The sequence below is a fragment of the Anabrus simplex genome, chromosome 4 (assembly GCF_040414725.1).
Source record: "Anabrus simplex isolate iqAnaSimp1 chromosome 4, ASM4041472v1, whole genome shotgun sequence".
Lineage (NCBI taxonomy): Eukaryota > Metazoa > Arthropoda > Insecta > Orthoptera > Tettigoniidae > Anabrus > Anabrus simplex.
In genome coordinates, this window is record NC_090268.1 from 405,279,902 (window position 1) to 405,292,884 (window position 12,983).

Genomic DNA, 12,983 nt, shown 5'->3' on the forward strand with positions numbered 1-12,983 from the left:
ACTTAATAATTGTAAATTATGTTTCAGGTTCCCTATGGGAATCAACATCTTCATCACATACACTTAGTTGAGAGCTCGTCTTCTTTCTCCCAAGTCTTCCCAGCCCAAGCTTTGCAACATTTTTGTTATGCTACGCTTTTGTTGGAAATCACCCAGAACAAATCCAGTTGCTTTTCTTAGGATTTTTTCCAGTTCTTGACTCAAGTAATCCTGGTGAGGGTCCCATACTGTAGTTGGGGGTCTTACCAGAGACGAGACTTTATGCCCTCTCCTTTACATCTTTGCTACATAGGTGAATTACATTCTTTTTTTAAATACAGATTTTTCATTCTATAATGAGTCTTTAAGCATCACTGGCCTCATGATTGGTGCTTGAGCGACCATTCTTGGCTTCGTGACTTCTTGAAAAGATTTGGACTAAGTAGTAACGTCCTCCACCCAGTTGTTGTGAAAGATGCATTAAAGGGGTTGATAGCATCTTCAGAAACCAAATCTATGGACCTTAACATCTGTCTTGAAGCTGCTCTCTTTTCTTGTGAAATTATATTTTTCTATTGGTTAAAATCTTCTTTGTCCTTGTGGCAGCCTGCAAATGTTATAACAAGATAACTTATATAAATTCAAATGAAAGGATTGTAAGTTGGGCATTCCAGTTGAGTCAATGGCTTAGGCCTACATTTAATTGCCATGACATCCAGCTTAATAAATCTTGCCCTACCTATTTACAAATTTTGGTATGGTGAAATGAAATGAAATGTCGTATGGCTTTTAGTGCCAGGATATCCCAGGACGGGTTCGGCTCGCCAGGTGCAGGTCTTTCTATTTGACGCCCGTAGGCGACCTACGCGTCGTGATGAGGATGAAATGATGATGAAGACAACACATAAACCCAGCCCCCGTGCCATTGGAATTAACCAATTAAGGTTAAAATCCCCGACCCGGCCAGGAATCGAACCCGGGACCCTCTGAACCGATTGCCAGTACGCTGACCATTCAGCCAACTAGTCGGACTTTTGGTATGGTATTTTATCTGTGTAGAAAGTTATTTATTTAGCCCTATAAATAACCTTTGTAGTCATTGCCATGAAATGAGTGATAATGGTACAAATTTCCTCTGTTTTGAAATGAAAGCTGAATCTATTGCCACTTCTTATGCATCCTGATTATCAACTTAAATACATTTAATCTGGTTAAAATTTTTGGTACTGGTATTCAATGTAGTAAATTCTGTTCCATAGCATTTTCCAGCTTACTTAACTCGAAAGTGGAAATCTGTTCTTAACAAGATGTCTGTCCTTGTCAGGTGGTTGTTTGGTGTACGATCTACCACATCATTTTCTCTAATTATTTTTCTCAGTTTTGTCATCTCTGTTTGGTTTAAATGACATCTATCTAAATGCTTTAAGAAATTCATTCTATATATTGTGGAGCCTATAACACACCATGTCACTGCCATCATCAGGGCAAAAGGGGGTGCTACAGCTACTATCTTTCCATTATGGCTGACTAAATATTCTGCCTTCTGTACATCTTCACATATAGCCTATACTCTTCTTGTTCATTGATTCCTGAAATGTCCTTCCCGGAACCTATTTGTACCTTAATTTACCTATACCATTTTTCACTAAAATTCATATGACTGCCACTTATGATTGCCATTTATGATTGCCGTCATGTTATCCTTAGCTGACTTTTTTTTCTTGCTAAATGAAATTTCCTAGTAATTTCCTTCAACCACTCCTTACTTCCACAAATATTTCTAGCTCTTAATTATTTCTAGCTCATGTACCCAGGGTTTACTACCAAATTCTACATGACATACAGAATGCTAGGTAAAATACTACAGGGTGATTTTTTTCCACTGTGTACAAACTCTAGGGATTGATCGAGGAGAGGATACGGAACAGAAAAGGTCTAATGAACGTATGTCCGGAAATGCATGGTTTGTTTTTTAGGGACCATTTATTCAATCATTCTTTGTTACAGAGACGGCGGTCTAATACGCGTTGTACCATGCAGCCACAGTTACAGTTGTGTTGAAAATGGTTTCCATGTACCTCCTCATGCATGTACGTGCTGCAGCATGTTCTGTCTCACACGTTCACATCGGCCAGGCTGCATCCGAACAGTGTCAAAGGCAGCATGAATACGCTGCTCCAGTGTCTCCTCATCTGGAATGGACTCTGCATACACAATACTTTTGAGATGGACCCATAACTAGAAATCGCACGGGTTGAGATCTGATGAACGAGCAGGCCATGCAACTGGACCTCTTCGTCTGATCAATCGACAAGGGAAGACACGATTGAGATGCGTCCAGACGTTCACGGCGAAGTGGCATGGAGCACAATCATGTAGCAGCCACATAACCCTGCGAATCATCAATGGTATGTCTTCCAGCAGGGGAAGCAAAGTCACCCGCAAGAAACGCCGATATTTCCAGCCTGTTAGGCAACATGGAAGGAAGACTGGTCCCAAAACATGGTCGCCAATTATTCCGGCCCACACATTCCGGCTGAAACAGCTGCTGATGATTTGCTGGCACCAAACCATGGGGTTCTGCATACAATCCCAAAGATGACTGTTATGAAAGTTGAAGATACCACTCTGGGTAAAGGTGGCCTCGTCTGTGAATAGGATGGATGGCACAGATCCCAGAATCATGATTGCCTGGTGAATAAACCAGTGACAGAACTGCTCGCGATGTGGAAAGTTTGTTGCTAGTAAGCCCTACACATGCTGTAAGTGATAAGGGTAGTAACAATTGTCATGGAGAATGTTCCACACGGTCATTTGGCTTAACCTGTACTGGCGAGCCAACTGCCTGGTACTGACACGGCGGTCGCCTTCCACAGTGTTAATCACATTTTCCTCCATGTCTGGTGTCCGAACAGGGCGGGTACGTCCTTCATGATTTTCTGCTTCCTTAAACGACCCTGTCTTAGACTGTGAAACAGTGTTGCAAACATTGAATGCTGTGGTTGTTGTCGTCGGGGATAGGTCTCCCGATACAACCATGCTGCCCACCACCCATTGTCATTTGCCTTGCTGTAAGTAAACACCATGTTCGCAAGCTCTCAAGTCGAATATGGAACCATTGTGTACAAAGCTGTAACACATCCACTACCTGGTGAGTCAGCACGAGAAGCGACTCGGGCTGTAGACTTTGGAAAGTTTTCATTACAATGGCAGGCTCCATTTCCTACTGCCAGTCACAATCAATTTGGGAAGTTTTCCTTACAAAGTCAAGGCTCCTTTCCTACTTCCAGTCACATTCGAGTTTGGGAGTCTTCATTATAATGGCAGGCCCCCCTTGTCTGTTGACAATCGCAGTCGAGTTAGGATGTTTTCATTATAATGGCAGACTCCCTTGCCTACTGCCTGTCACACTTGACTTTGGAAGTTCTCATTATAATGGCAATGTCCCTTGCCTACAGCCAGTTTCAAGTCAAATACGGAACCATTGTGTATAAAGCTGTAACACATCCACTACCCGGTGAGTCGTCATTATAAATGCAGAACCCCTTGCCTACTACTGTTCAAGTGATGTCTAAGGTTGTTGTTGAAGTCGCTATCCAGTTGGGGAATTTTCATTAAATACTAATTAAGGAGACTGCAATAGAGTAAGGTGTAATTTTCTTGACCTCTCTTTTTCCATGATTTGGTAATAGTAAAAATCTAAAAGTTGAAACAGTTTTATTAAGCGGGGCTTTAGAATTTGGATCAAGCTGGGAGATGCTAATGGAGTATCTATCTTCTCCACGGCTGGACATAAAAGGGTACTGAAGAATGCTATAAGCACGGTGAGTTTCATTGATCCGCACCAACTTCATATGTCTGCTGTGAAGAGCGAACTCCTGCTTTTCAAACTTCTGCCCCACAGCCGCCAAAGCCACCTTGCTTGTTGTAGGTGCATTACATCAACCACTATGTTCAGCAGGGCGTTGTCAAGGGAAGGGATTACTGGGGGTTAGAGCCCCCCCACCATGAAAATTTTACAAAAAGAAATAAACAGAAACTGAAAAACTAAATAAATATTCAGGGACATAATTGTAGAACTAACAGATCTGTTGAATATATTTTCTAAGAAGCCTCGAAAGTTGGATTGTAGATTGTGAACTGAACTGTAAATTTGTTGACCTTGATCGTATTGTTCTTGTTCTGTATTTTAATGTAATATTTTCCTTACAACAGAAGACACCACAAATAAGATAAAATTGAATAAAAAACTCAAGAATACAAACCTCTGCTTTACCCTTACACAAAACCAACCAACAACACGCATATTTTCAATTGAGGAAAGGGCACAAAGATCGGAGCGTCTGAAGAAGTACTCGGAGGACCGCAAAGCCCGAACAATCCCTTCAAAGAGACCTGAACGACGGACTGACTAAAGTGATCCTATGTGGTCATAAAAAAAGAAGAAGAATGTAATATTTTGTAGTGTACTGAAATCTGAATACAGTATTAACATAATTCACTTGTATCATTGTCCTTATAATAACAAGTCTTGTATGCGCACACCTCACAGCTGTGGTTGTCAGTCCAGATCAATCGCAACTTTAAACTCTTGACCTTCTGGGGCATTCTCCAACGCTGTTATGAAGTCTTGCATATAAGGATTGTGTTTATGCCTAAGTTGTTGAAGTTGTAAAATTAACCAAGGCTTCATAACAGGGAAGAGAGGGGAAGGTAATAAACTTCCTATTCTGTGGTAAACTTGGCCTTGAACTTAGAGTTGGTATAAAATTTCCCTCATATACGTCACTGAAGATTTATTGGCACACCTGTCCATCGATCTAGATTATAAATGTCTCCCTCAGCCACCAATAAGTATGTTAAAAAAACATATTTTTCATTCATCAGAGAACCCAGCTTGTATTATCACATACCACATCTTTGTTATTGTGCTAATCAGTTTTTCAACTTTACTAGATAAGAACCAAGAAGCATTAACTAAGACAATGTTCCACCACCAATATGACAATTAATGATAATTGATGAAAAATTCAAGATTTTTAACGTATTTCATAATATTTTAAGATGTATTGAACTTGAACATTAATCTTCGGTATTTTATTAATTGTTAAACGTCTCATCACTGTACTTCTTAGAGTTTCAACTGTTATAACAAGCCACATTTCATCATCTCTTTAATCAGCTGATTATACTCTATACTCATATAAAAATCCAGTAAACAACAAATGGTTGAACAACCTTTTAATGCATATATTAATAAATGCAAACAAAAAACTCAGGAGTTTAAAATGCTTTCTTCTTATATTTTATATTTTTTGCTTTAGTTATTTTTATTGTACCAATCATGGCGTATATGTAACGGCTGAGGATGACTAAAAGTTCAGTTTTTTTTGTTTTTATTACAATTTGCGTTATGGGAAACCATGAAAAACCATCTTCAGGGCTGCCGACAGTGTGGTTTGAACCCACTATCTCCCAGGTGCAAGCTTACAGCTGTGCGCCCCTAACCGCATGGCTTACTCGCCTGGTCCTACAAAATTTGAGGTCGAAACTAGTACCAGTGAATTACTCTATGAATAAAACATAGTCGTATAATACTATATGTGTATTGAATAGGTGGACCCACTCATACAAATGACGAATGTGCTGCATGGCACTAACCCACCCGCCCCTGAGATGCCAGTGAGCCGGTGCTGTACATTAAGTAAGATAGGGAATAGAAAAAACACATCCTGTCTCCCTTCGTAATCGCAACACAATGAGGTACCATTGTGCTGTCAATAGCAATGAGCTGCATGCCTAACTAATCCTATTATGGAAAAGAAGAGGAAAGTAGTCAGCTATGAGAAACAGGAACTACATTATCCAGGAGCTGGAGGTAAATAGAAAGATGTGTATAACAAATAAAATTTACTTCAGGACCTGTATTTATCAGTATGATAGAAGCATTCATACTGGTGTAAATGAGACTGTTGCATGCAGAAGCTCATTTGTGCTTTTCTAGGTATAGAAAATAGATACGGAAAAGAAATGGGAAATACTCAGCTATGAGTAACGGGAACTACAGTGTACAGGAGCTCTAGAAATGCCTGGTAGAACAACTAAGTTATAGCACTGTAACCAGAATGAGTCAGAAAAGGTAGAAAGTATTAAGAATAAGAGATAGAAGATGGATATAAAAGAAAAGATGTGCACGATGAATAAAAGTTAGTTCAATGAAGAGTATAAAGCTGTCTGATTGGAACACAGAAGCATGTCTGATTGTAGTGCTGTAAATGATATAGTGGTGGTGGTGATTGTTTTAAGAGGAAGTACAACTGGGCAACCATCTTCTCTTAACACTAATCAGAAGGAAAACATGGAAGGGGTCTGACACTTTGAAAAATGAAGGTATCTGCTAAAGAAAGAAGAGTCATGAAGGACATGAAAATGAGACTCCCTAGGCCTCCGCACGCAATACAGTCCGAGTCAGAAAAGAGCGGAGTTGACCAAGGGAGGTCAGATAGGATGAGGAGCCTGGCACAAGTAAGTGGAAGCAATACCAGGACTCAGCTAAGGGCCCCTTTTATTCGCCTCTTACGACTGGCAGGGGATACCATGGATGTATTCTACTACCCGCACCCACAGGGGATGTAAATGATACAGCAGCGCACAGAAGCACGTCTGATCGATTGCATTAAATGAGAGAACTGACCGTGAGAAACGTGGCATGAACTTCTTTCATAGAATAATATCTTCTTCCTGCAGTCTTTTTGCATGTCTTATGCAATCTGCGCAAGTGGAAGTTGTAATGCTCGCCTCGTTCGTGAGTCTCAACATGTGCTCTCGAGCACCTAGACTGAAGAGCAGTGGCAGTGTGGTGCAAATATCTCAAACGGTTGATTTTAAGGCCTTAAAATGTGGTGTTCAGTTCTGTAGGGACTTAATGAGATTTGTTCCTTGAGTCGTAAGACTTAAAATGAGTTGTATCTCGTCTTGTATGACAGTCAATTTTTTCCTATATTAGCCTATGCTATTGGGAAAAGGGCCTAAATTTGGGGCAAAGCTGAATTTTGAAAAAAAAATTCTAAGTGCACCTCCAGGGTAAAAGATGAACCTATGTTCCTAATTTCAGCTTTTGGATCTGGAAATCTCATGATCAGCGAGTGGCATTTGGCTTTGGTGTTTATAGATTATTAAAGTATTACAGAGAATATGCCTGTTTTCACACTCCTCAACATTTACTTTAAACCATCCCATTCCCTCTTTACATTTTTATGTACCATTTTCCACCGATCAGAAAATGTTACAAAAACCTCCCTCATGTCATTCTTATAAACCATATGGTACTGCTTAATAGTCCTACTTTTACAACTTTACTTCCTATCAAATTTCTTTTTAACTACAACTATAACAGCTTCATGATAATTTATACCATCTATCGCTTCAAGTCTATCAAACACTTGTTTGTTCTTTTCCAATAAGTCTGTCTCTTGAGTTTTTCTAAAGAGCCCATCTGGTTCATGCATTTCATCAGCACCATGTCTAGAATATTTTTCCCTCTAGTTGACTGCATCTGTTTTTGATTCTGTTGACCTTTACAGATTAACTTGTTTATCATTTGCTTGTCATGCTTTGTCATTCGCATTACCTTCCCAGGTGACCCTTGGTAAATTGAAATCCTATAATCACTTTCCTTTCTTTGTTTTCACATAACTGATTATCTTATCAAATAATTCGGTTTCAGCATCGGCATGACCCTTCCAGGTCTGTACACCCCAAAAATATAAAATTGTATATTAATTTCAGAGATCCGCCTTACACCTAGAATTTCATGTTCCTCGTTCTCAACTTCTTCTTTTTTTTTTGCGTCACACTGACACAGATAGGTCTTATGGCGACAATGGGATAGGAAGGGCCTAGGAGTGGGAATGAGGCGGCCGTTGCTTTTAATTAAGGTACAGCCCCACCATTTGCCCGGTGTAAAAATGGGAAACCACGGAAAACCATCTTCAGGCCTGCCGACAGTGGGATTCAAACCCGCTGTCTTCCGGATGCAAGCTCACAGCTCCGTGCCCCTTACCACATGGCCAACTCTCACGGTCCTTAAACTTTTCCATACCGACAAATTCTGTGGGTCAAGTGAAGGCCTTCCAAGTGCAGATACCTATCTCCTACCCATTAGGGTCTTTAAATCTTGCTCCCAGTTTCTCATACACCCACTCCATAGTCCCGTTTAATATTTCACAGCTAGGCTGAGTGGCACAGACGGTTGAGGCACTGGCCTTCTGACCCCAGCTTGGCAGGTTCGATCCCGGCTCAGTCCGGTGGTATTTGAAAGTGCTCAAATAAGTCAGCTTCGTGTCTGTAGATTTACTAGCATGTAAAAGAACTCCTACGGGACTAAATTCTGGCACCTTAGGCGTCTCCAAAAAACTGTAGAAGTAGTTAGTGGGATGTACAGCAAATAACATTATTTATTAATAATATTTCACAACTATTTCAGTCGTGGTCGCAAACAAATTGCCCTCCCTTTACCTATATCATCCTGCCTTATTGAAGTGATAAACCTTATGGTTAGACATAGACTAATAATTGGATCTGAAGATGCAGGTAGTCTCAACACAAGTTGACTTCCTGTTTTTCTTTCTTTCAGCCAACTGCCTTCATCACATTTTTAACACGTCTTTTATGTAAAATGAAATTTATTCCTTTAAATGATGACTTACAAGGTACCTGATCATGAAGATGTTCATTAGGGGAGGTTCCACTGTGCCACAATATTTTGTATTCTCTCCACATTCTGTTGGAAAAAAAGATGAATTGTCAGTTTTTTTTTCTGTTCAGCAATAAAATGTATTAGTATTGTTTGGTCAAACCCATAAGGCTCTCTTGGTGAAGTTACTCCTACCTTTGTTGAAGGAAGTTTGTGGTAGATCATGTCATGACATTATTTATTTTCTGTTCCAGTGGTGACTGTCTTGGCGCTCACAGAATTTGGACTAATCCCGAACAAACAGAGTGGTTTCTACTGTGATGACCCCAAGATAACATTTGTGTTTAGAGGGGATACCATCTCTCTGAGTACACTCCTGACGGGCACCATCTGTATTCCATTTATTGTGGTAAGAATATGTTCATAAATAGTCTTCTAAAATGATGATATGATGTTTGGGTCATCAGTCCAACTGGTTTGATGCAGCTTCTATGCCATCCTATCCTGTGCTAACCTTTTCATTTCTACGTAACTACTACATTATACCTCTGCTCTAATCTACTTGTCATATTCATGCCGTGGTCTACCCATACCGTTCTTACCACCTACACCTCAAACTGAAAATGTCCTGGGTAGCCACTCGAACTCCTCTCACTAATTCAATTCAGTGTCTCTTCATTCGTGATTTGATCTACCCATTTAACCGTCAGCATTCTTCTGTAACATTATATTTCAAAAGCTTATATTTCTTAGCTGGTAATCATCCACGTTTCACTTCCATACAATGCCACGATCCACACAAAAATCTTCAAAAACAACTTTCTAATTCCTGCATCAATGTTCGAAGTGAGGAAATTTCTTTTCTTAAGAAAGACCTTCCTTGGTTTTGCTATTCTGCATTTTATGTCCTCCTTACTTCTTTTACTACCCAATTAACAATATTAATCTACTTCCTGTAAGACTTCATTTCCTAATTTAGTATTTCCTGCATCACTTGACTTCATTAGACTAGTCTCCATTACTTTTGTTTTTTACTTATTTTTCATCTTGCACTCTTTCTCCAGATCTTCTGCAGATTCAGGTAAAATAACAGAATCGTCGGCAAATCTGAGTTTTGATTTTCTCTGTGGATTGAGATTCCTTTTCCAAATTCCTCTTTGATTTCCTTTACCACCTGTTCTACATACACATTAAAAAGGAGCAAACTGCAGCCTTGCCTTACAACTACATGCAGTAAATTGAACTTGGCAATACAGAAGAACGCAGCTAATCTTAATTAATTGGGACTGCGATCTGTTTGGATCCAGAAATGTTTGGGTTATCTGAAAAAATTTGTAATACTTTATATACAGTAGCCTATGGTAGAGTACAGAGGACAGAGGAACAAGGGTAGTGTGACTTGTAGTGGAAATGTCGCCGTTGTCGCATTTAGATAATGTTGATGCCCTTGGTTGGTATTACACTACATAGAACAGCACGCTGCTGCCACACAGACTGTTGAGATATTTATGCGACACTGATGCAGTTTTGCATCATCCAGCAAGTTTAGTTCCTTAGGTATTCTGAGAGGATTACTGATTTTCTAGTTAAGTGGAAGTCGGAGATAGACCATGATAACTGTGCAACTCGTAACGGTTATTGTTCGATGGATACAACTTATGGAAGAAAGAGACAGAGATTCTGTGCATGCTGGGAATAGCCTAGCACTTTCACTACAATCTTTTCTACATAAATATGTGTCTGAGTGATCACTCTGCTGGCCCCTGTCATCGTTCTCATCTCGCAGCAGAACTCTATCCCGGAAGAAGCTAGCGCTTACTGATAGGCAAAACTTCACCGTACCTCATAATTGCATCTTTGTTGAAGCGACTTGTTTCCCGAAGAGATGAGGAAGTGAAATTTTGTTCATTCTGCTTTACTGATAATGCCAATAACTGGTAAACTTGTTGCCAAAAGAAAAATAGATAGGCTGTATTTAGTATTTACATAACAATTTTAAATAGACCTATTCATAGCTAATCTGGACAGACTGTGAAGAATTTTTTAATGTTACAATAAGCGACAGTGTGAGAAGTGAAGTAATATAGTGTAGTTTCAGTAAACAGATTGTGACTGTGATATTAATTATATTTAAGACAATGCCACCTGTGAACTTAAAAGTAAAAATCAAAAGGTGGATGCACAAGCAAGGGAGATAATTTATAAAGTGGCAAAGTTCATGGAAAAAAAAAAAAAAAAAAACACCACTGCAGTGAGCTCTAGCAAGAATTTCAGAAGCATCGAGAGTGTCTAAGTGCTTTGCCAGAAACTAAGCATAAAGGCAGTGATGTTGAAAATAAGGGGTCTGACTGTATATTATTAAAACAGGCAGACTTATTTTTAGGTTTATCTATAAACTTCAAAACACTCGTTGCTTTCGAAGTTTCAAGTAAGTTGTGCACAATTTTTCAGTTTTGTCCGTACATTGCTCAGAATTTAAAAAGAATGATATTTGCGTACTGGTCGCGACCATCCATAGTAACAAGGGGATATGCAAGTTTTAATTTTCCATAATTTCTGTCTGTCTGTACGTACGTGCGTACGCACGCTTATCACGAGAAAATGGCTGAAGAGAATTTAATGAAAATCGGTATATAACGTCGGGGAATAAGTCGCTAAAATCTAGGCCATAAATAATTTTATTCACGCTGAGTGAAATGGCAGTTTAGGGGAAGGCCGAAAATTTAATTCTCAAATATTTGTTATTATTAGCCCTATCGATAAATACTACATAACTAAAGTTATATATTATAAAATTTCCTATCATTTACGTCTTAAACATTTTTACCGTACCGGCTATGATGATAGAGATATTCATGGATTCCATATCAGCGCCGGGATACGTGAAAATGGGTGAACAGAATTTTATGTAAAGTCGCGGAATAAGGAACTATAGTCTATGCTATAAATAATTTTATTCACTCTGTTCAAAATGGTAGTTTAGGGGAAGGTGCCAAAAATTTAATTTTTAATTACCTATCTTACTGGTCATATTAAAAAGTACTACATAACAAAAGTTACAGAGAATACAATTTCCGATTATTTGTGTGTTATTATGTTAAGTTTTACCGTACCAACTACAATAATATTGGTGGTGATGGTGATTAAATTGTGAAGAGTAAGAATGAGAAAAAAGTCATGAAGGAACAATTGCTTAAATAACACAAGAGGTTGTCATGAAAGAAAGGAGGACTCACTTGACATTAGATGCTCTAAATCACAGATTTGGAAGAAAACTAAGTGTGAAGGCCGCTAATATAGAAAGCTCATAAAATTGATCAGCAATAACATTACATTGACCATTGTTTGTTGTGATGTGCTTTGTGTATTCTGCTGCCATTTATCTCCGATAGATAGGATTACTGCTGCGTATTGAGTATAACAGCCTGCCTGAATATTGGCGGGAAGTAGCTGGGGAGCTCTGAAACTTTTGAACTGTTAGATCGACACCGTAGTACATTAATGGTTATGATTTAACCATCACTAGAAACTCAGATTCTTTCAGTTACAAAATTTTCAGAAAACCCACTCAAACAGCCTCCACCATTTGCCAAGATTCAGTGCACCCCCAGTCCCACAAACGAGCCACATACAACAGCCTAGTTCACCGAGCCTTCAGCATACCTATGTCCAATAAAGATCTAAAAAACGAACTCAACACAATCCGCGGAATCGCAAAATTCAACGGCTTCAGCAATCATTTTATAGAAAGGATAATCAATAAACACAAACATCGCCCAAAAACTACCCTCAAAAAAGAAATAACCAAACCTCTAACATTTTCCACCTTCACGTTCAACAATGATATCTACAAGTTAACCAACATCTTTAAGAAACAAGGCGTTAAAATAGCCTTCAAAACCAACAATAAGAACATGAACGTTTTATACAATACTTCACACATCAACAAGACCAGCAGTTTTTTAAAATCAGGAGTTTATAGGATCAAATGTACCACCTGTAAAAAAACCTACATCGGGCAAACCGGGAGAAACTTTATTATCAGATACCACGAGCACACTAACGCAATAAAATACAACAGGTTTTCAGCCATCGGCCAACATATGCAAGATTATAACCATAATTTCACCAATATTGACATGGACATCCTCGTATTAGCAAACAAGGGCCCTTTACTCAACATAATGGAAAATTACTACATACACCTAGACCAATACTTTAATGCCAGTCACAATCTCAATGAAATCTCAGAGAAACCCAACATACTCTTCGATCTATTTATCACTTTCCTCAGAAACAATAATGCAGC

General features: G+C 39.0%; 1 protein-coding gene across 2 annotated transcripts in view; it reads left to right on the forward strand.

Moving 5' to 3' along the window:
- LOC136872767 (phospholipid phosphatase 1) overlaps window positions 1-12,983 on the forward strand; it is a 657,649-nt gene that overhangs the window by 574,516 nt on the left and 70,150 nt on the right. For both annotated transcript variants that reach the window (XM_067146600.2, XM_067146602.2), the window contains one exon: window positions 8,929-9,083. In XM_067146600.2, the coding sequence (XP_067002701.2) occupies window positions 8,929-9,083 (155 nt within the window). The remainder of the gene's footprint in view (window positions 1-8,928; window positions 9,084-12,983) is intronic.